Raw genomic sequence first — 22,838 nt, 5'->3', positions numbered from 1 at the left:
GATGTCAAACTCACCAGGCCCAGAGGCAAGTTAACACTGGTTTATCTGTCCAATAACATGGCTGACCTGGCAGAGCCAGGCAGGAGCAGTAGCAGGCTCAGGCAGAGGTGTCAAAGAGGCGCTCGATCATGTCGCCCACCTGTTCCACGCGGTACTTGATGTACTTCTCAGGGTTCTTGGTGAAGGGCACGCTGCCATACCTGACCAGGCACTGAGGTCAGGAGGCAGGCTGGCAACCCCCCAGGTCGGTCTCAACCTAAGGCACTCCTGACAGGGCACCCCTGAGTGACGTCCCCGTCTGCCCCCCCAGCAAAGCCCAGGGCGCCGGCTCTGCCACCCACACCCCCCAGCCCCTCCGTGGTTTTTTGGAAAGAGAGCAGAGACCCAGCGAGGGGGAGCGAGGGGCGTAGGGCTGGGAAGGTGGGGACCGGAGGGCTCACCTGTGCAGAAAGGCCCCATAGGTCTCCCTGACGATGTTTTTCTGAGCTTGGCGAATCTTGTCTCTCTGCTCCGTGTCAGGGATAGCCCAGGCCTTCTGGATTTTGCACAATTCTTCAAGGCCATCGTTGAAGCCCTGGCCAGCAAAAAGGTGGAAATAGAAGCGACCCAAACACAAAGACTCTGGGTCTATGTCCCTGCCACAGCAGCGGGAAGCAGTGGAGGGGGGAGGACCCCAGCTCACCTTGAACCGCTCCTTGATCATCTGCCGCTCCTTGTCCCTCAGCTGGGGGTGGCGAGAGAGGGCAGAGAAAGCGTCCCTCAGAGCAGAGCCGCCCTGCCACTGGCTCCTTCCCCAGACACCTGAGCCTGGCCCTTTCTCCCGTTGCCCTTTGCTCGTCCCGGCGGGATGCTTGTCCATTTTTCGCCCAGAGATGTGACAACAAGTATCACATCTGCTAGACAACCTTCCCAGCCCGGGCCTTCTACCCACCTTGACTCCTGGTTGGAATACAGGTAGATTCTTCTCAGCGATGTAGTCAGTCACCTTTAACCAGCTGCCAGGAGGGGAGAGAAGCAGAGGGCAGAGAAGGGACAGCTTCAGGCTGGTGCTGCTTCCCAGGGGCTGGTTTGGGGTGTGTGTGTGTGTGTGTGTGTGTGTGTGTGTGTTTTTAATGTTCATTCATATTTGAGAGAGAGAGAGTGTAAGCTGTCAGCACAGAGTCTGAGGCAGGGCTTGAACCCACGAGCCGTAAAATCATGACCTGAGCCGAAGTTGGATGCTTAACTGACTGAGCCACCCAGGCGCCCCTGGTTTGTTTTGTTTTTTAAATCTCTTGATCTACTGAGTGAGGGAGAGGTCAGCAATCAACTGGGGTCGCAACTAAGCAGAACACAACTGAGATTTTTCCTTGGAAAAAGAAAACGTTCAAGCTGCTTGCTTTTAAGAACAAGAAACGGAATTCAATACGTCGAACAGATACAACCAGCTACGCTCACATCGATTTCACGGAGCATAAGGGTGGAGAAGCAGATGAGAAAGAAAGGAGGAAGCAGAGGACAAAGGAAGGAGGGAGACCGCTCACGGAAAGAAACACGCAAAAGGAGACCCGCAAACCCAAGAGGAGCAGGGAGGAGGAGCGGAAGGGGTGCCTCAGAGCGAGGCTCTGCCAGTTCAAGAGCTCTCGCAAACTCGCTCTTTGCCTGGCCTCACATCCCCTTTTGATCCTTCTTAGCCTGCAGCCCTGGCAGGCCACCCTCCGGGGAGGCTGGCCACAGCAGCCCCGAGGACAAGGGCTGCGGTAGGGGAGGCGGCTTCCTTCTCCACCCTGCCAGTGTGGTTCAATAGCAAGTGGCGGACTGGGACTGGGTCCACAGGGGAGCGTGTCCCCGTGACTGACCCCACTCCGCCTGAAGCTCGGATAGGAAGAGGGGGTGAGGGGAGGGGGGGGGGGGGGGGGGCCCACCTGCGCTGGTAGGTCTGGATCTGCTGCTCGATGTGCTCCCGGTAGGAGCGCTCGGCAGTCTTCTGGGTCACGGCCACCAGCTGGATCAGCTCGGATCTGGGGCAGGAGCAGGGAGAGAGCAGAGGGGACGGGATCGGCTCTCAGGGCCCAAAGGTGGCCGGCCTCCGCGGCAGCACCGGTGGGGCGTGTCTCACACCACTCCAGGTCCTGGGGCCACAAGGGGTAAGGCCCTGCCTCCCTGCCTGTCCAGGCAGAGGGCACAGGCTGCCCCGCGAGGGTGGGCAGGGGAGAGATATACACCGGCACCTGCCGCCACTCACTTCTCCAGGGCCTTGAGGATGTAGTTGTAGTTGTTGTGCAGGAAGATGGCGCTCAGAGCCGGGTCCTCATACACCTTGGACTTGCTCAGCAAGTTCAACTGCAGGTTGCCCAGGACTTTACCTGCACAGGGAAGGACGTGGCTACATCCACCATGGCAGTCTGACCAAAGCGACCCAACCCCTGGGCCGCGAACCGGCTCCTACCCCTCGTCCTTGTCCCTCCCAACTTGACTCCACAAGCATCGGGGGCCCCCTGCCCGCCCGGCCCCTCTGCCCCTAAATCGGAGGTTGGGTTACGATCCCAAAGGCCAAGGGTGCCCAGGAGTGGACCGGCAGTAGCAGGAGAGCACCAAAGGAGGAAGAGGCGGCGGATATGGGGGCGGGGGGCTCCTGGCCGGCCAGACCGCACTCACAGATATACGTGCTCAGCAGGCGCTTGCTGAACTCAGAGCTGTAGCTGGTGGCTGAGGAACTGGTCTCTGGGAGAGGAGAAGGGCAGTTACTGCACTGGTGGCAGCAGCCAGGACCCTCTCCGGCCTTCCCCTGGCCCCAGGAGCCACTGTGGAAACCCTGGGAGGGGCCCCGAGCCTTCCTCGGGTAGACTGGGTGTGGAGGAGCTCGGGGCAGATCTGGGTGTCTGCGCAGCCGCTGGGCTCCCGCCTGCTGTAGGGAGCCCTCCCTCAGACTCTTCCTGGAGCCCAGGGCCAGCCCCTCTGCGGTGACAGGGTGGCATGGTGAGCGAGCTGGACTGTGATCAACAGGAAGGCTGGCAGGACAGGAGTGGGACACCCCGTGCCCCCCCAGCCCTGACTCATGCTGGGTGCTGTCTACAAAGCCCACCTATCCCATTTGTGGGCTCCCACGGCCTCTGCCCCTTCTCCCCCACTTCCCACAACCCCCTCTACCCGGCCCCTCTGAACAAGCAGAAGGCCAAGGGGGAGGGGGGGTGGACAGGGAGGGAGGGGGCGCACAGGGTGTCTAGCCTGGGCTAGCCTGGAGGGGGCACTCAGGGTGTCGCTTGAATAAGCTCAGGGACAGAAAGTGGCCCTGTGGGGAGCTGAGACCATTAGGAGTGCCCCGAAGACACCCATGTCCCCTCCGAACCCCGCTCCCCAGTAGGTCCTGAGTCTGTCCAGGGGCCTCTGTCCCCCATGGGGCTACACAGGGGCAGGATGGTGCTGCTTACCTCGGGGGTCTAAAGGAATATTGTATGTGTCCCCGAGAACTACGGAGTGAAAGGCAGTGCACTCAGAGGGGGAGGGGGAGAGACAAAGAAGGAAGAAAGACGCAAAGTGCAAACACAGGTTAGAAACCGTGTCCCCAAGTCAAGCAGACCCCTCCCCGTGACAGCCAGAACACAGACACTGGACCCCTGAAGGCAAGGGAGCATGCAGCGAAGTGGGGGTCCGGAGAACCGCAGGCCAGAGGCCTCTCCTGGCTCCTCGCCCCGAAAACGGACAGAGGGGGAGGGCCCGGGGGCCCCAACACATCGGGTTCGTTCTTGGTGCTCGGAAATGCCAACCTCCCCAGCTCCAGTGCCAGGGCAGTGATCAGCGGGTAGACGCCAGGCCGGCCCTGAGACGCCAGCCCACAGAACGGTCAGCTGTGTGGGACTAACTGGGAGGACAGGCGAACACAAAAGCAGGTGGAGAAATGCGGAAGGAGGGGCGAGCCAGGCAGGGCATCTCCGACCCAGGGAGTGCCACTCTCCAGAGCCAGGAGGGCAGAAGGAGCAAGAAGGGAGGGAGGCTGGGACAGGAAAGGCACAGTCAAACCCCACTCCACAGGGCTGGAGGAAATCTCTTTCGGAGGTGGCCGGTAACCCCCGTGTTTCCAGACAGAGGGAGGAGTGGGGTATGGGGTAGGGGGCCCCACTGGGAGGTACCGAGTACCTTGGGAGGCCAGCATGGCACCAGCCGTCTCCTGGAAGTCCAGGAGCTGCTGTAGGAAGAGGATGGCCTGTTTGGGGAGGAAAGAAGGTCAAGGGCAGGACCTAAAGGTCAGATTACCTCCCAAACGCATCCCCTCTGACCATTCCAGGGCAAATGCAGCGCCAGGGGTCTGCCCAGGGAATAGGGTGGTCGCGAGCCTCCTGCCCTGAATGAACTAGTCTACTGGAGACGCCAAGTACTTTGCCATGCATCCTGCCACCAGCATGCAGCTCTGGGCCACCCTAGGCGCCCTTCCCTCTCCAGGCGACCCGGGGCAGCACCTACGTTGCTCGTGAGCTCATGCACGGTGCCATCCTTGGGCATGTTGTATTCCTTGTCCGGGTCATTCTGTGGAAAAAACAGCCCAACTTCCAGAACCTGCTCCCAAGGCCTCGCCCCCCACCCCCCACCCCGCCCCCAGGCCCCAGGCGGCCCGCTCTTGGTGCCACCTCCTGGCAGACAGGTGTCAGGACACCCATCAGACACAAAGGCGAGCAAGATGGGACAGGACAAGTGGGGCAGGAGCTTCGCCCCTTGGGGGCTCAGGAGCCCCCTGGGAAAGAAAGGGAGGCCAGTGGGTGCTGACAGGAAGCAGGCCCCTGGTGGTCCTGCCCACAGCCCCTAGGGCAGAGGCAGCAGCAGCGGAGAGCAGAGAGCACCTTGATGTTGTCAGCAAAGTCTTCCAGTGCCTTGGCTCCGACGGTCTCCATGGAGGTGATGAGGCCAGCCAGCTTATTCTTGGTGCTGGCGGCCGTTCCCTAAGGACGCAAACACAGACCAGTGGAACCCAGCTCCTTGCCAGCTGTTTCCCTGCCCCTCACCCCAGGGCCTCCCCTCTTGTCCGGTCACCCCGTGAGTGTCTCCATGTGCCCAGGGCCCCTCTGAAGCTGCTTCCGCTCACCCTGCGAGCAGAGGTGTTAGGGCGGAGAAGGCGGCTCCCTCGGGAGACTGCGCCAGGCGGCAGGATCCCTCCTCCCCATGTCCCCAGGGGGTTTCCTACCCGCATACCTGGAGCACTTGGTCAAACTCGGGCTTGGTCTGCTTGAGGTGCCGCAGGATGGGGAAGACGGTGAGCACGGCAGAGAAGTCGTGCCGGATGATGGCTTTCCGGGCAGCAGACACGATGTTCTCTCCTTCCAGCATCAGCCCATCCAGCGCATCCTGAGAGAGTGGGGTGAGGGCACAGCTCACAGAGGCGCAGGGAGGTGAGAGCTGGCTCCCAGGGGTGGTAAGGGCTCCCGGAGGGCGGTGGGGGAAGACGGCATGCCCCGCAGAGGCAGCCGGCAATGGGGAGGCGCCCCAGACGCGGTGGTGGCTACGATGAAGGCTACGGACGACAGATCTGGCCCAAACTCAAGCTTCTGCAGCGACAGCTTTTGCTGGGGCATCTGGTCAGGCCCTGGGAGCAGGGTGGGGCGGGGCAGGACCTGGATCAGGGAGTCAAAGGTCTTTTTCTGATGGTGCTCGGGGATGATGTCCATCAGCAGCTGGTACTCGCTCTGGGCCAGCTTGACGAAGGCGCTGACGCAGTGAATGTAGGCGTCGGTCTCCACGTCCAGCGTGTCGTCTCTCCCTGGGGGGACAGCAGTGCCCCTGAGCGGCTGGTCTGGAGGCAGCCATTCTCCCTGGGGGGGGGGGGGGGGGGGGGTGGGGGAATGGGTCTCCCCAGCTCCTGGCCTGTAGCCCAGGCCAGCAGCACATGGGAAGGAGGTAGACCGTTCTGGCAGAAAGCTGAGAGGGCTCCAGCGGGCCTGACCGGTTCAAGGGGAAAAACGGGGCTGAATCCGGCCTTTGTCCTCTGCCGGACAGTGTTTATGTCCCAGAGCATCAGGTACGAGAGGTGGGATGCAGAGGCAAGAGCCCTAAATCAGCTTCCTGGCTAAGGTACACCTGACCCCAGGACTGAGGACGGTACTAGAAAGAAGGCAGCCAGGGTGGGTGAGCAGCAGTGCCCGCCCGTCTGAGAAAATGCTGGGCCGCTGAAGGCAGTTATCAGCCCAGCCAGACCTTCTGGAATGTCTCAGGCAGCGGTGGGCCATGGGCTATGAGACTAGTCGGCATGGGGTCAACCTTTGAGAAAAGGCGATGTGAGTCCCAGAAAGGGAGGGCTCCCTGCCGGTCAGCTGCCCCAGGAGGAGACCCGGCCCCGCTATTGGAGGCTGGGACAGGGGCACCTGCAGGCAGCCTGGTCCTATCAGCAAACGAACGGGCTCCGAGTCAGAGCTTTGGAGCTGTTGCTGGAGTCAGATGTCAGGGCTCCCTGCCCTGCGGGGAGCCACCTTCCAAGTAGCAGCAACTTCTCCCCTTGGCCCAGGCCCTGAGAGCCAGGCATGCACTCCCATCTGGAGAGAGGCAAGGAGACCTAGTGCCCAAAAGACAGACTTGAGAGAGAGAGAGAGAGAGGCAGATAGGCCTGGCTCATCCTCAGAGCAGAGCCCTCCTCGGCTGCCCTCGGGCTGGGCTGCAGTACTCACCAGCCAGCGGCCCGTGCTTGTCGTTCAGGGCCTCCGACAGGTGCTTAACTCGGAAATCATGCTCGTGACCTAGCGAGATGTCGGCCGCACAGACGCGAGCAGCGTTTATCCGGGGGCCGGGTGGGCTGCCCCTCGGGGCCAGGGAAGAAGCCCTCCATCTCCCGGGTGGGGTGTGAGATGGGGCGCAGGGGAAGGGGCGCCGGAGTGGGCTCTGAGCCCCTCCTCTGCCTGGGACCACGTTGGGAACAGCCGTTTCAAGCCTGACTTGCAGTGCCCCAGACAGTCCTTGAGAGCTGCTTCTCCAAGCCCTGAGGCCAGAGAAAGCCTACGGGACCACCAAGCTCTGAAGAGCTTCTGACAGCTGCAGAGGGTCTGATGCTTGGCCCCAGGGGGTTTATCGACCTCACCCTATCAGGGAGAGAGACTCAGCTAGAGAAATGTCACTGCTGCGTGAATGGGCCAGCCTTCTTTTGTTTCCCAGGGTTATTCTTTCAAAGGAGGGTCAGGTCCACCAGGGCAGGGCTGTCTTTCCTCTGACAGGAGACAAGGAGGGACATGACCTACAGGCGGCCCATCCCCCTTGTGGCTCTCACTCCACTTTCTAAAGCTGGGGAAGGAGGGGGTGGCCCAGAGGCCTAGGCCAGCTTGGTCCTGCCACTGCTGGTCTGAGCGTGAAAGGGCTGCCCATGACAAAGAACTTGCTCTGAGTTCAAATAGGAGACAAGGACAGAGACAGGGAGGGGAGGGAGTAGGAAGCCTCAGGGAGGGCAGAGCTGCCGGCAGCCAGACAGGACCAGGCCGAGGCCGTGAAAGCTGCCCCTGTGCCAGCTGGAACGAGTGGCACCAGGGACTTGCTGTTCCCGCCCCCTGCTTCCCTCTCCAGGACTCTCCCGCGGCCCTCCTGGGGGCTTGGAGGCTCTGCCCTGCCACGAGAGTGGACACATGGTGGAGGAGGAGGGAACAGGAGAGGAACACAGAGTGATTACCTTCCAGAGGAATGAGGTTAGAGCCCCCCTTTTTCCCATCTAGACCATGCTGGGAATACTGTTTCAGAAGGTTCTGAGCCTTACGGATCGTCCCTGTCACCAGAGCCACACAGAGAGGAGATAAGAGGACCTAGGAAACGAGTGAGAGAAAACAGCAGCGGCCCTCCACCTGCCCCCCGCCCTGAGCCCCACACCCGACCCCCCGACAGTGAGCATGCCCACACGCCATCTCTCCAGCAGGCCCCTTCCCAGGACCACCGGAGACGCTGCAGATGGGCAGGAAGGAACAGACACGGGTCGCTCTCCACACGGGGCTCCTGATTCTGCTACTGACCCTCATCGTTCTGGATCGAGTGCTTTTTAGAAAGTGCAGCGGGTGAAGGAGAGGAGATGGGCAAAGATCCATCAGGGGAAGCCAAAAATAAAAAACACTATTGAGTGGCATTTAAGTCAGAATAAACCAGGGCTCAGGACGGAGGAGTTGGTGACAAGGCTCTCACACCCAGAGGGCACAGCCAGGTTGGCAAAGCCTGGAGACCCCTGGAGGCCAGCAGGCCCAAGGCCCGGCCTGAAACCCCAGGCAGAGTCCCCGGCCCCAGGCATGCTCAGTGTTGGGATGTGGCTAAACAGAGGTCAACAGAAAACAGAACCCGGGAGTTGGTGAGACAGCACTGAGCTTCCTGGGACAGCAATGCCCAAGACGGAAGGCTTGGAGACCCTGAGGCAGCCTGGCCCCGTGCACCAAAGCCACCTGAACCCCCAAAGCAATGGGAAAAAAACTCAGAAGCTAGGATGGGGGGGGGGTGCGGTTAACAGAAGCCACAGCACAGAGCCAGAGGGAGGGCAGTAGAAAGGGTGCATGCTCTCGGCATGGGGGAAAAAAACAACAGTTAGTATCACAAGTGAAAACAACAACGAAAACAAAACTGCAGTGCCTACAGCCTCCAGGGTCAGCCACCTCTGCGGGAATGAGACATCTCAGGGCAGAAAATGCGGGCAAATGAAATAGCTTTTAAAATGGACGAGGACAGCTGCCTCGATAATGAAATGCACTGGGAGGGGGGACGAGGTCCTCGTAGGTAACTCTGGTCCATGTTCCCTGGAGACTCCTGTGTCCCCCCACCCCCTCCCATGTCTCTGAACAGAGTGAGGCGGCTTGGGTCCTGGCAGCCCCCTCCCCAAAAAAGCTGGGGGAAAAGGAGCCAGGTCTGGAGTGGCTCATTTCTTTCTGTTTGTACCACATCACAATTAGCTAACTAATGACCAGGTTCAGGGCCTCAGCTCAGCATCTGTCTCCCTGTGCTCTCACCATTCGGCAAGCGGTCCTGCTAATGAGCGAATCAGATTCCTGCCCCACAACAGACCAGGAACAGATGGGCTTGCAGACAGGCCTCGAGGAGCCTAGATAGCATGCTGCCATGGGTGTGGATGGGGGACGCTGATCGGGCAGCCGCCAAACCCATCAGGCACCCAATTACCACAGAGACGCTGAGCCTGGTATTAAATTATCGACCAACTGAGGCCTCCCTGCTCCTCTCCTCTGAGCCAGGAACTGACGTCCCAGAGGCCTGATTCCCTAGTTTCCAACATGGGTCCTAACCTACTGGCGGCTGACAAGTCTGGAAACCCCACAGCAACTGCAGGGATCCTCACAGCCAGAGTTTGCTTCTGGGGCCCATAAGCCAAGGACAGATTAGGCCCACTGTGAGCCCCGGCATGGCCAGCCAGCACTCTTGGGCCACTGCAGACCGGGTCCCGGGGCCCCCCCGACGTGGGCCTGTCAGAGAAGAGACAGGGGAAGAGAGCACAGACTGGCCGAGGCAGGCAGCCTCAGAGCCTCGAGGCCCCTGCCCAACCCACAAAGGCACGGGGATAGATTGAATGTGTGCAGGCAGCTGCAGCCCAGCGGGCTGGCTTAGCACAGTCACTGTTTGGAGCCGGTTTTCTAGGTGACCGCCGGGACAGTCACCCTGGAGGGGAGAAGGCGGCGCACTTCCTGCCGGGGCCACCAGGCCCAGCTTCCCCAGCCCTCTGCTCACTTGGGCCCTGAGGGGCATGGGCAGGTCGGGAAGGAACGCCCTACAAACAGCCTGCTGTCACGAGGGGGGGGGGGGTCCCCCAAGTCCCCCAGGCCACACAGGGCACGTGCCTGCCGCCGCAGCTCGGCAGTGTGGGCTAAGGTGGAAGAGGCCCCTGGTTTCACGAGCTTTCTCTCCCTGGTGCTGGTCACGGCAGTCCCTCGCCCTGCGATATCCTAGCCTCTCTTTCAGCCGAGGGCTGCAGCTCTCGGCCGCCTGACACAGCCAGGCTTGCCAAGCTGCGGCTGGCACATGGGGACGTTTCACCTGGAGCACGGAGCCTCGGTGGACAGGGCTCGCTAGGTGGGCAGACACCTGCTCTCTGCCCTGGGTACCTACGGTCAGGGGTCACCGTGAAGACAGGCTCTGGAGGACCAACACTGCTAACCCCAGGGCGGCCGAAAGCAAGGCAGGTCCCACGCAGCCTTCTGGCTGGGGCGGGGGCTCACCTGGCCTCTTGGTGGGCTTCTTGGTGGGCGTGTCTTTCCTCTTGTTGGGGATAGCAGGGGAGTAGGGCACCCCAGAGGAACAACTGCTCTTCCGGAAGTGTTCCTTCAGGCCCTTGAGGGAGCGGTCTAGCTGGCTGGAGCGAATCTGGTAGTAGACATTCATGAAATCTGGGGAGAGACGGGGTGACAGCACTGTGGCAGGTCCCTGCCTCTGCCCTGCCATGGGACCCTCTCTCCCCACTCCATGCAACGTGCAGGGCAGCAACAGAGCTCACTGTTTCTGCCCGCTAACCCGTTAGTAGCACCTGCTGTGGCTCTCAGCCACCCACATAGCCTGATCCCAAATCAGGCTGTTTTTAATTTTTTTTTTTTTAATATTTATTTATTCTTGAAGGAGAGAGAGACAGAGCGTGAGTGGGGGAGGGGCAGAGAGAGAGGGAGACACAGAATCCGAAGCAGGCTCCAGGCTCTGAGCTGTCAGCACAGAGCCCGACGCGGGGCTTGAACTCACGAACCACGAGATCAAGACCTGAGCCGAAGTCGGACGCCCAGCCGATTGAGCCACCCAGGCACCCCATCAGGCGGTCTTTAAAAAAGGAAAATATCCCCCAGAAAAACCGATGATTACGTTTCAAAGCTACGTTTTTTTTTAGGTAAAAAAATAGAAAACTAACATCCAGATTCACCTTGGTAAGGGGACAAAGGACGTGAGCAATTGACAGGAGGCAAAGAGACGACAGAATGTCTTGGTGAACGAAAAACACGCTCTATCTTTAGCTGTTAATGAGGTACAAATTAAAAAAAAAAAAAAAAAAAAAAGGACTGTGACAGCCCTAGATGAGATAAATGAAATTAATGAAGACGAAAGAGCCATGGGACCGTCGTGGGACTGTCAACTGGCCCCACTGACCTGGAGAGGAGCTCACAATGGCAGAAGGTTACAGATCTGTTTGGGCACTTCTATCCAATAATTGCGTCTCTGAGAAAACGCCCGAGAACTTCCCATGTGAGAAAAGCAATCCACACAAGTATGCTCACTGCAGCACTATTTATCGATACCAGAAAACGGGAACATCCAAAAACTCGAGTGAACAAGGAAACACGCCATGGTACATTTCAGCAGGTCCCGACAAATGGGTCACGAGGCGCCCCGATGTAAAAAATGGGCCAAAGCACAGAGGCTCTGGCTGAAGGGTGCTGAGGGGTCTGGAGGCTATGCACTGGCCTCCCTCTTCTCCCCGGAGAGCCCCTAAAAGTGCCCCGCCGACCCCGAGGCCCCCCAAAGTGCAGCTTATGAGCCATGATGGGTTCACAAGGTAACCACCTGTAGCCCTGAGACCTGTCACCACACAGTCCGTGAAGGAAGGAGAGGGTAACAGTAATGCACACTGACAGCGTGTGTGTATATGCTAACAAATAGAAGGAGGGCTTGGGGGGGCTAAAAAACCTTAAAATTGAATATTCGTTGGAGTTTTTGTTTTCTAAAATTTTTGCTTGACTCAAGATTTTTTTTTTTTTTTTTTTTAATTCTAGGGCCGGCTAAAGAAATGATGTTACCACCATACCGCAGAACATATGCAACTGTTAAAAGGACAAAGGCTTTTTGCACTACTTGAAGTCTTTGGGTGACTGGGGGCACCTGGGTGGCTTAGTCAGTTAAACGTCCGACTTCGGCTCAGGTCGTGATCTTGCAGTTTGTGGGTTCGAGCCTCGCATTGGGCTCTGCACCGACCGCGTGGTGGAGCCTGCCTCAGCTCCTGTCTCCCTCTCTCTCAAAAATAAATAAACATCGGGGCGCCTGGGTGGCGCAATCGGTTGAGTGTCCGACCCTTGGTTTCGGCTCAGGTCATGATCTCGCGGTTCATGAGCTCAAGTCCCGTGCGCTGACAGTGCAGACCCCGCTTGGGATTCTCTCCCTCTCTCTCTGCCCCTACACCACTTGCTCTCTCTCTCTCTCTCTCTCTCTCTCTGAATAAATAAGTAAACTTTAAAAAAATAAATAAACAAACATCGAAGTCTTCATAACTAATCAAAAAAGTAAAAAAATAGGAGATCAAGGTATATAAAGAAAAGCCTGAATTTGGCTACATTCACAACTTGACACGTAAACTGTAGATTATTGCTCATGTGTGATTTCCTACTAACCTCCTTTTTATTAAAAAAAAAAAACAACAAAATCCAGATGGATTAAAGAAATAAACGGGGAAAAAAAAAATCCCACTCCGTCTGGCCTTGTCACCGGGGCCCTCTCACCTTGGTTGCGGCCGTATTCCACCAGCCAGCGGGAGATGCGGATCACATCGTGGAGCACTCCCTCGGGCAGGTGCTCCAGGGGCACCTCCTCCTGGACCTCCAGCTCGTCCTCACCGCTGATCAGATCCAGGATGAGCACAGGGGAGACAACCTTACTGTGCCTGGTCATCAGGCTGCGGAACTCGGACTCCAGAGACTCCTTCCCCCGCTCAAACAGCAGTTTCTAGGGGGGACAAGGGAAGGAAGGAAGGGAGAGGGTTTGAGGCCGCTTCGGCATTCAGCTGGCCCCTCCTCTGCCTTCACTTCCTTTAACCCCGAGAAGAAAGAACCATGAAGCCCCCCCTTGCTTATGTCTTTGCCTCGTGTTCTCTCAAAGTGTAATTTCATGGGTGAAACTCAAAGTTTTATAAGATGCAGGTGCTTCACAAATATTGGCTGACTGTTTTCTCACTGAGCCATTAATGTGTCCTCCTGTTAGAAAATAGTTTGCAGGGGTGCCTGAGTGGCTCAGCCGGTTAAGCATCCAACTCTGAATCTCGGCTCAGGTCATGATCTCACGGGTTCATGAGTTCGAGCCCTGCATCGGGCTACGCACTGTCAGTGCAGAGCCTGTTTGGGACTCTCTCTCCTCCCTCTCTCTTTGCCCCTCCCCCGCTTGCGTTCTCTCAGATTAAAAAAAAAAAAAAAAGAAGAAGAAGAAGAAGAAAATGGTTTGCAAAAGAAAAAAATAGATCAATTGAACAATGTCAAACGAAAAACTTCTGGGCTGCAAAGGACACCATCAAAAAAGTGGAAAAACAGGTGCCTGGGTGGCTCAGTCGGTTGGGCGTCCGACTTCAGCTCAGGTCATGATCTCATGGTCCGTGAGTTCGAGCCCCGCATCGGGCTCTGAGCTGACAGCTCAGAGCCTGGAGCCTGTTTCGGATTCTGTGTCTCCCTCTCTCTCTGCCCCTCCCCTGCTCATGCTCTGTCTCTCTCTGTCTCAAAAATAAATAAATGTTAAAAAAATTAAAAAAAAAAAGTGGAAAAACAACCCACAGGATGAGAGAAAACATCTGCAAATTATATATCTGATAAGGAACAGATATCCAGAACATCCAAGAGAAGAGAAAACATGTGTCCACACAAAGAGTATACATGAGGGTTCACAGCAATGCTACTCATAATAGCCAAAAAATGGAGAGAGTCCATCAAGTGGCGAACGGAGAACCAGAATGTGGGCCATCCACACAATTCGGTATTATTCAGCCATACCCAGGACTGAACACTGACATACAACACTATGTGCATGAACCTTGAAAACATTATGTTAAGTGAAAGGCAGACACAAAAGGTCACATATTATACGACCCTATTCACATCAGAAGCCTGGAAGAGACAGAAAGAGAGCACAGACCAGTGACTCGCAGAAGCTGGGTGAACGGGAAGAGGGGTGGAGGGGCATGGCCGCCAGTGGGTTCGGGGTTCCTGTTCAGGTGATCAAAGTGTTCTCAAATCGGTCCCAGGGACGTCGTGCAACTCTGTGATTATACTAGAACCAGTGAACTGCATACTTTAAGTGAGCAAACATTATGGTATGTGAACTGTATCTTAATAAAGATGTTTCAAAAATGAGAGAGGAGGGGCACCTGGGTGGCTCAGTCGGGTGGGCATCTGACTTTGGCTCAGGTCATAATCTCGCAGTTCGTGGGTTCGAGCCCTGCATTGGGCTCTGTACTGACAGCTCAGAGCCTGGAGCCTGCTTCGGATTCTGTGTCTCCCTCTCTCTCTGCCCTTCCCCTGCTCATGCTCTGTCTCTCTCTCAAAAATAAGAAACATTAAAAAAAAATTTAATGGCAAATTTTATATTATGTTTTTTTTGTTTTTTTTTTTTTACCATAGCAGAAAAAACACAAATGCACGTATAAAGATCAAATGTTAAATTTATGGGGCGCCTGGGTGGCTCTGTTGGTTGAACACCCGACTCTTGATTTTGGCTCAGGTCATGATCCCAAGGTCGTGGGATCGAGCCCTGCATTGGGCTCCTTGCTGAGCACGGAGCCTGCTTAAGATTCTCTCTCCCCCTCTCCTCCCCCTCTCCCCAACTTGCGTTTGTGCACTCTCTCTCTCTAATAAAAAATAATTATAAGAATAAAAAATATTTATATTTGATATGTAATTTATAGTTCAGTCAAATTATAAAAACGTACTAAAAATGTGTTATCTATAATTCCTGAGGCAGAAATCTTAATGCCTACAGTATGCATATTGTATTACCTACTAGTGTTTCTTCCATATGTTCTCTTTTAAGCTGGTCCAGTGTCCCTCATGAGACCAGGACAGGGGCTGGTGTCCCCAAACCTCCCACCTTAGCCCGCGGGCCCCTCACCACTTTGTTGAGCTCTGGGCTGTCTGGGCTATTGTCCTGGAAATATTCCACCGCCTTCTGAATCTTGGCCATGCTCCCCAGATACTCTTCCAGCCTGCCTGTGGGGCTGTGAAGGAGAAGAGGTGCATTAGCTTGGGCAGTGGAAGATGAAAAGGAACGACCATGTGAATGGTATTTGGAAGAGAAGAGAATTAGCACAGAGAATTCTAGGCTCAAATATTCAAGCCCTCCTTTCTAAAGCCTAGGGTCACTGGCCCAAGAGGTGTTAGCCATGTGACCCTCTGGCCCTAGCTCACCCCTCCCTGATGATTTTCTCAGTGTCACTGGCCACATGGTAGTAGCTGATGACGTGGTCCAGGCAGGATAGAGTCTTCTCAACATTCTCCTGCAGCCGCTGCAGGTTCTCTGTCTGCTTGTGCACAGGGATGATGGAATTCTCCAGCTTCATAAGGCGGCTCTCAAAGGAGGACAGGATAGACACCTGCGGAGGGCAGCCCAGTCTCAGGACTCAGGGTTGTCCCCGGACTGCTTCTACCCACCCACGGGGTCTTTGGCATTTGCTGCCTTTTCTCTGGCTTTCTAGATAATAAAGTCCATGAGGGAAGGGAGAGGGCGTACTTGTTCACCACTGTACCCCCAGCACCCCCCATGTGCAGAGCACAGAGGAGGCGGTCCAGATAAACTGGATGAAGTTTGATTTGAGGGCAGGCCAAGCATCAAATGAACTCCTTCTAAGGTAATCACCCCAGGATGGCTTCCCTTCCACCCTCTGAAGCCAAATCTCAATTTCACCTTCTCTCTGAAGCTTTCCTAGATTGAACAGGAAGTGGTTTCATATAGAGTAGCCTCCAATGCATTGCTCGTACCTTCAAAACCCTCTCTCTCTAAGGGTGAATCTCATTAAATAAGGACTAGAACTTTATGATTGTGTTACTTAACACATACCCAAGTTTGTATCTACTCAATTTGAGCTTTCCCAGTCTCTTCTAGAAATAAGGAAGGAAGCTCGTATTTGTTGAACACCTATTGTAGACCAGGTACTCTGCAAGATGCATTCCCATTGGCTCCTGTGACCTTCACAGCCACTTTGGGAGGCTGGCACCGTCTCTTAGTAGACGAGTTAACTAAAGGTCAGAATTACCTGTCAGGAGCCACACACACATAAGACGATCGGTCTGATTTCAAATCTCCATCTACCCCTAAAGCCCTCTGAGGTGAAGGCTGAGTTTACTCTGCCTCAGAATCTCAGGCTAACCTGGTCCTCTGATCATCACTTGAATTGAGGATGACACAGGACCAGTACCCAGCCCACGTAAATCAGCCTCGCTAAATGACTGAGGAAGGGGGGAAGGAAGAATGGAGAGCTTGGACAGAAAGCCGAAATCTGCGCCAGCAGGGGCTACGGCATCCCCAGTGAAGGGGCGGAAAAGAGGAAGACAGCTAGATAAGACACCCACACTGTTGCTAGAGAAACCCTCACATTACCACCATCACCGCCCAGGCTCCAACCCCTGGCCTTCTGTACCGTTACCGCCAGGAAAAGGGCTCTCCCCCAGGGTCTGGAGACCTGTCTGGCCCTCCCACCCGAGGGGTTACTCACCATGTTCTTGGTGAGCTGGTCGCTCTTCTCCAGGCTGTCTCTGATGAAGGACAGCGTCTCTTCCTCCTGGGGGAAGCGGGGGGAGGACATCTCAAGAAGCCGGAGGCTAAAGCAGACCATCGCGTCCAACCTCACGGCCTCGCCCCCAACCCCTTCTCCTCGCAGGGTGTGCTCCCTCCTAGCCCTGTCTCCTCCCTGAGTAGAAGCTCTGGCCCGGATCTCGGCCCCTTCCCTCACCTGCTTCCCAGCCCCAGCCTCACCTGCTTCAGCTTGTCCTCGATCTCCCGCCGCCGGGCGGACGCCTCCTGCGGGGGGATCATCGCCTCGGCCCAGCAGCTCCCACTCCCTTGTGCCTGGCCTCTGAGAGCCTTCTCGGCTCCCGTCTGTGCTACACCCACTTCCGCCTTTGGTCCCTCCCCGGGGCGCGCTGGTGGTGCCATGTTGGGAGTGGCAGTCGGAACTGAGCTTGCGCGGAACTAAGTAATGGGCCGGGGCAGGTGGCCATCTTGGGTGTGGCAAGGGCAGGTTGCCTGCCTTGTCCGAAAAGGTTCACGAGTGGCGTTGTATTGCGCGGCCGGCAGGACGGTGACAGCACGTTTGCCGTCTTCGTATGAATGCTGACCCTTTGGACAAAGGCCGCTGGGGAAGACCACAAATTTGTTTCCCTAGATCGCATTTTGTGTCCAGGCACCGATATCGCGTTCCCCGCAGACCGCAGCACGAAGCGTGTCACACCGTAGGCCCCAATGTGTGGCCATTTAATGAACTAGGGGCTTGCGTAGTGGCTTCTATCTTCGTTCCTACAGTATGCAAACTTTATGGAGCGGGCCGTGTGTGCAAGCCCCGGACTGGGAGCTGGGGACAGAGTGATCGCTCATGACCCGGGTGTCAGCCATAACCATAATCCTGGCTTGTGTGGGGCCGGCCAAATTCCCGGGGCTGGCGGAGTCCTCGGATGCCAAATTCCCGGGGCTGGCGGAGTCCTCGGAGCATCCATCCGGGGGCTTGGAGCTTGCGGTCCAAGCCGCACCCTACAGCAGCAGTTTTGGAGAGAGCTCTGGTTTTATTTGTTGGGGCGGGGGGAGGGGGTTAGGGAGGAACCAGGCTGCGGGTAGAGAAGGGTCTTCTGCTGGGAGCTTACCTAGATCGGGAAAAGGTACAAGGGGTAAGGCTGAAAGATCCGAAACCTGCCTGAGGGATTGAGGCCCAGCATGTTAACTATTATCAGTTAGGGAAAGATGGGCGCCTGTCTGCAGGGATTCAGACCCACAGGGAGCATTTTTCACAGAGGCTTTGGGGCAATGAGATAAGGCTTGGAAGGCTGGCAGGGCCCCTTCTCCAGAGTTCCAAAACATCCTAGCTCCTCTGCCCAGAACTTCTACTAACCACAGCTGCAGGGGCCCTGCGTTCAAGGTCCCTGCAGAGCGCTGGATGTTCTGTATTCACAAGACTCAGCTCCTGCAAAACCTAATGTCACTCCTTCCTTCATCCCTTCCCTGCCCACCCTCCCCTAATCCTTGGGGAGGTAAATGGCTGTGTGGTTTTCCTGCGTTCCTCTACGGACTCAGCATACAGGCAGAAGGGGACAGACAACAAGGCATGTACTGGTGGGTGAGAATATTTCAGGATACCAAGCCATAGCATCCCCAAGGTCACCCCAGGACCCACCACATCAAAGAGGAGGGAGGACAAGATGGGACCAAGAGCCCAGAGAGGGATTGGGCAGCACTTCCACTGGGGCAGGAGGACAGTTACAAAAGTGGCATTGAAGGAAATCTTCATGAAGCACAGCCCCCTTGCAGATGGGGCAGATAAGAAAACAGATTCATTGTGGAAGGGCACCTGGGATGATTCACTGAGGTAGTCGTCATGCAATCCTAAGAACTAAGTAACAGGGAAAGTTTAAACAGTGAGGTGCCACGGTACAGAATGAAGGCCAGGAGGGCTACCGTGGAAAAGGCTTTGAGCTCAGCGGAGCAGCCCAGAGGGCCTCCTTCAGCACCTACCTCTCTGAACAGTTCCTAGCCCACAGGAGATGCTCCAGAAAAGTATCGATAACCTCATGCTCTATAAGTCTTAAGATCCCTATGGTTGTGAACAAATACCTTGAACTTTGTACAGTACCATTGCATTTTTGCAAATAAGTTACAGGTGTATATGCTTTTTTATATTTTCTCAAATCTCCCTAAAGTGTACTTTGGTAGCCAGCTATCCTGTACTGAGAGCCCTCTGTTTGCCCATCTCTGTGACAAATACCATGCTGACTCCTTATCTCATCTAATCCTCACAATAAACTTACAAGTCAGGCACAGCTGTTGTCTCCCTTCTGCAGATGAGAGAGGTCAGGTGCACTAAGTCAACACAGCTGGCTGGGAGCGGGGGCAGCTGAGGCGGCTCCCTGCCTCTGCACCGCTGGGTGGCTCAGGAGTGTTGTTTGTTGCCATGCAAAACCGCCAATCTGATTTTCGAGAAAATCCATTGTAAAAAGGAGGTTATGTTTATGACAACCATATCTAGTAAAAGTAGACAGAATGAAAGACGAGTTTAAATCATTCTCAGCCCAATGTCAGGGGTGTGTTGACAAGCAAACAGTGATTCAGTGAAAGCTGTAATTCACCAGCTATAGTCGGCATGAGCTGCTTTGGCAAAAGGAGCAAGTGGTGTTTTGTTTGGTTACAGCCTCAGAAGCCTTGCGGTTCATTCGGAAACTTGTGCGGAACACAAAGGGGGCAATCACAGCCAACCCCTTCCCCCCGCCCCCGTCCACTCAGAGACTCTCTTTCCAGAAGGAAGGAGGGTGGAAGAGCCCTCTCTCCCCCAACAGTGTGTTCTTTAGTTTGGTAGCTTCCTAATTCCAGACTTTGTGCTCTCCCTGAGGAACCAAGTGTAGAATTCCTCCAAACCAGTGTTTCCTGGCCCTGTAGCGATACTGAACTTGTGTGTGCCAGGAAATACATGGCTGGCCTTACAGACCTTGAAAATATGGTTGATGAGCTGCAAGAAAGACTTCAGGAAAACACAAAGTACTAAAATGGTAAGCAGAGTAGATGGGTGATTCCGTTTCTCTAGTTTTGAAACACAATGAGTTTAAATTACTTTTCTATTAAAACACTTCTAAGAAAACAAATTTTCCTTTTTTCAGTAATGATCAAAAATAGCCTGTCTCGGGGTGCCTGGCTGGCTCAGTCAGGAGAGCATATGACTCTTGATCTCAGGTTGTGAGTTTGAGCCCCACGGTGGGTATGGAACCTACTTTAAAAAAATGGTGGGGGGGGGGGGCGCCTGGGTGGCTCAGTCGGTTGAGCGTCCGACTTCGGCTCAGGTCATGATCTCACAGCTCCTGGGTTCGAGCCCCCTGTCGGGCTCTGTGCTGACAGCTCAGAGCCTGGAGCCTGCTTCAGATTCTGTGTCTCCTTCTCTCTCTGCCCTTCCCCCACTTGTACTCTGTCTCTGTCTCTCAAAAATAAATAGACATTTCAAAAAATTGAAAAACAAAACAAAAACAAAGAAATGAAAAACGCAAATGCTATCCCATTAAACATCCTTTCCTGTGGCCTGTATCTTCATTCAACCTCCATCATCTTTCAATATCAGTATCAGAGATCTCCCGCCTCCTTTGCATAGTATTTCACTGAAGAGATACATCATAGCAAAGCCGTCCTCCACTAATGGGCACTTGGGTTGTTTCCAGGTTTTTGCTGTTGGAGACTGCCCTTACATAGATGGCTCATACATCCTGCACAGACCACCCCTATATACAGATACCTACACATTCCTAAGTTGAACCATATACTTTAAAATTTTTTTAATGTTTTATTTTTGAGAGAGAGAGAGAGAGAGAAAGAGAGAGACAGAGTACACATGGCGGAGGGGCAAAGACAGAGGGAGACACGGAATCTGAAGCAGGCTCCAGGCTCCGAGCTGTCAGCACAGAGCCCGGCACAGGGCTCGAACCCAAGAACCTCGAGATCATGACCTGAGTCAAAGTCAGATGCTTAACCGACTGAGCCACCCAGGTGCCCCAAACCATATACTTTTAAAAATCTGTATAGATGTGTACAAATTACCATCCCAAATGGCTGAACGACTTTGTACTTCGGATACCACTTTACAAATGTGCCTCCTTCCCCACAGCTAAACCCACACTAAGTACTATCAAATTTTAACATTTTTGCCAATCTGATAGATGAGGAATGGCATCTCATGTTTAATTTTGAACTAAATGAAAAGGAAAATGCAATTTATCAAATGTTGTGGGATGCAGTGAAAACAGTGCTTGGAGGGAAAGTTATAATATTGAATGGATACATTAGAGAAGAAAGACCTAAAATCAGTACATCTGGGGCGCCTGGGTGGCTCACCCGGTTAAGCGTCTGACGTCAGCTCAGGTCATGATCTCGCGGTTCGTGGGTTCAAGCCCCACGTCGGGCTCTGTGCTGACAGCTCAGAGCCTGGAGCCTGCTTCAGATTCTGTGTCTCCCTCTCTCTCTGCCCCTCCCCCGATTGTGAGCACATGTTCTCTCTCTCTCTCTCTCTCTCTCTCTCTCTCTCTCAGAAATAAATAAACATTAAAAAAAAGAGAGAGGTAAAAAAATTCTTTAAAAAAATGAAAAAGAATAAAATCAGTAAATCTAAGCTTCCACTTTAGGGAACTAGAAAAAGAAAAAAACATTAAATCCGAAATAAGCAGAATATCAGAAATAATGGACATTAGAAATCAGTGAAATTGGGGGCACCTGGGTGGCTCAATTGGTTGGGTGTCCGACTTCGGCTCAGGTCATGATCTCACAGCTCGTGGGTTCGAGCCCTACGTCGGGCTCTGTGCTGACAGCTCGGAGCCTGGAGCCTGCTTCCGATTCTGTGTCTCCCTCTCTCTCTGCCCCTTTCCTGCTCACACTGTGTCTCTCTCTCTCTTTCTCTCTCTCAAAAACAAATAGGGGCGCCTGGGTGGCTCAGTCGGTTAAGCGTCCGACTTCAACTCAGGTCACGATTTCACGGTCCGTGAGTTCGAGCCCCACGTCAGGCTCTGGGCTGATGGCTCAGAGCCTGGACCCTGCTTCAGATTGTGTCTCCCTCTCTCTCTGCCCCTCCCCCGTTCATGCTCTGTCTCTCTCTGTCTCAAAAATAAATAAACGTTAAAAAAAATTTTTTTAAAAACCAAATAAACATTAAAAAAAATAGAACTCAGTGAAATTGAAGACAGAAAAGTAATAGAGAAAATCAAGGAAGTCAAAAGTTGGTTCTTTCAAAAGAAAATCAATAAAATTGATAACTTCTACTCAGATTAATCAAGGAAAAAAAAGGGAGGACACAAATTACTAACATCAGAAATGAAACAGGGGTCACCGTTACTGAGCCCATGGACATTAAGAGGATAATAAGCAATATGATGAACAACTCTATGCTCTGAAATTTAACTTAGTGGAAACAGACCAATTTACTGAAAGACACGATCTACCAAAACTCACACAAAGAGAAAGAAATAATCTGAATAGGGCTATATCTGTTAAAGATGTTTAATGAATAATTAAGAAACTTCCAAAACAGAGAGCACCAAGGCCAGATGGGTTCACTGATGAAGTCTACCAAAGATTTAAAGAAGAAATGATACCAATTCTCTACACTCTCTTTCAGAAAATGGAAGCAGAAGAAATACTTCCAAACCCATTCTGGGAGGTCAGCATTACCCTAAAACTAAAACCAGCTAAAGGCATTACAAGAAAGAAAAATTGCAGGGGCATCTGGGCGGCTCAGTTGGTTAAGTGTCCAGCTCTTGATTTTGGTAACGTCATGATCTTGCGCTTCGTGGGTTCGAGCCCCATTTGGGGCTCCACGCTGACAGCACGGGACCTGCCTTGGGATACTGTCTCCCTCTCTCTCTGCCCCTTGCTCGCTTGCCTGCTATTTTTCTCTCAAAAATAAATAAACAATAAAAAAAACTGCAGAACAATATCTCTCATGAATACAGATGCAACAATACTCAAAATATTAGCAAATCAAATCCAACAATGTATAAAAAGAATTATAACACCACGACTAGGTGGGATTTATTCCAGGTATGAAAGGCTGGTTCAACATTTGAAAGCCAATTAAAGTAATTTATGATATTAAACATATCAAAAGATACAAAAAAAGCATTTGACAAAATCTAACATCCATTTGTGAGAAAAAATTTTTCATCAAAAACCTAGGAATGAAGGCTCTTGGGTGCCTCAGTCGGTTAAGCATCCGACTTCAGCTCAGGTCATGATCTCAAGGTTCGGTTTGTGATTTCAAGCCCCACACTGGGCTCTCTGCTGTGAGCGAGAAACCCGCTTCTGATCCTCTGTCCCCCTTTCTCTCTGCCCCTCCCCCCTCAAAAATAAATAAGCATTTAAAAAAAATAAAACAAAACCAGGGGCTCAGTCAGTTAATCCACTGACTTCAGCTCAGGTCATGATCTCGCAGTTCGTGAGTTCGAGTCCTGCATCCGGCT

General features: G+C 53.9%; 1 protein-coding gene across 6 annotated transcripts; it reads right to left on the bottom strand.

Moving 5' to 3' along the window:
• Positions 1-25: 25 nt before the first annotated feature.
• Positions 26-16,764, bottom strand: EXOC7 (exocyst complex component 7). 6 transcript variants are annotated; one of them, XM_049635676.1, is made up of 21 exons: positions 16,624-16,764; positions 16,364-16,429; positions 15,060-15,244; positions 14,764-14,869; positions 12,396-12,618; positions 10,143-10,310; positions 7,616-7,708; positions 6,630-6,698; positions 5,583-5,728; positions 5,164-5,316; positions 4,815-4,913; positions 4,441-4,503; positions 4,117-4,183; positions 3,411-3,449; positions 2,638-2,703; positions 2,225-2,345; positions 1,905-2,000; positions 932-995; positions 683-724; positions 441-574; positions 26-200 (listed from the first exon to the last, which is right to left on the bottom strand). In XM_049635676.1, the coding sequence occupies exons 1-21, from the start codon at positions 16,681-16,683 to the stop codon at positions 98-100; spliced, it is 2,163 nt and encodes a 720-aa protein (XP_049491633.1). In that variant the 5' UTR covers positions 16,684-16,764; the 3' UTR covers positions 26-97. The 6 variants fall into 6 exon arrangements, with proteins under 6 accessions (XP_049491633.1, XP_049491634.1, XP_049491635.1 ...); XM_049635677.1 differs by lacking the exon at positions 3,411-3,449; XM_049635678.1 differs by lacking the exon at positions 6,630-6,698.
• Positions 16,765-22,838: the final 6,074 nt, after the last annotated feature.

This window comes from Panthera uncia, chromosome E1 (assembly GCF_023721935.1).
Source record: "Panthera uncia isolate 11264 chromosome E1, Puncia_PCG_1.0, whole genome shotgun sequence".
NCBI lineage: Eukaryota > Metazoa > Chordata > Mammalia > Carnivora > Felidae > Panthera > Panthera uncia.
The sequence above is the reverse complement of the archived record's forward strand: the minus strand, read 5'-3'. Positions and strand labels throughout refer to the sequence as shown.

Coding starts and splice junctions, on each gene's coding strand:
- EXOC7 (XM_049635676.1), bottom strand. CDS start 16,683: ATGATCCCCCCGCAGGAGGCGTCCGCCCGGCGGCGGGAGATCGAGGAC. Junction 10,311..12,395: donor GGAATACGGCCGCAACCAAG/GTGAGAGGGCCC, acceptor GTCTCTCCCCAG/ATTTCATGAATGTCTACTAC. Junction 996..1,904: donor ATCCAGACCTACCAGCGCAG/GTGGGCCCCCCC, acceptor CCCTCCTGGCAG/CTGGTTAAAGGTGACTGACT.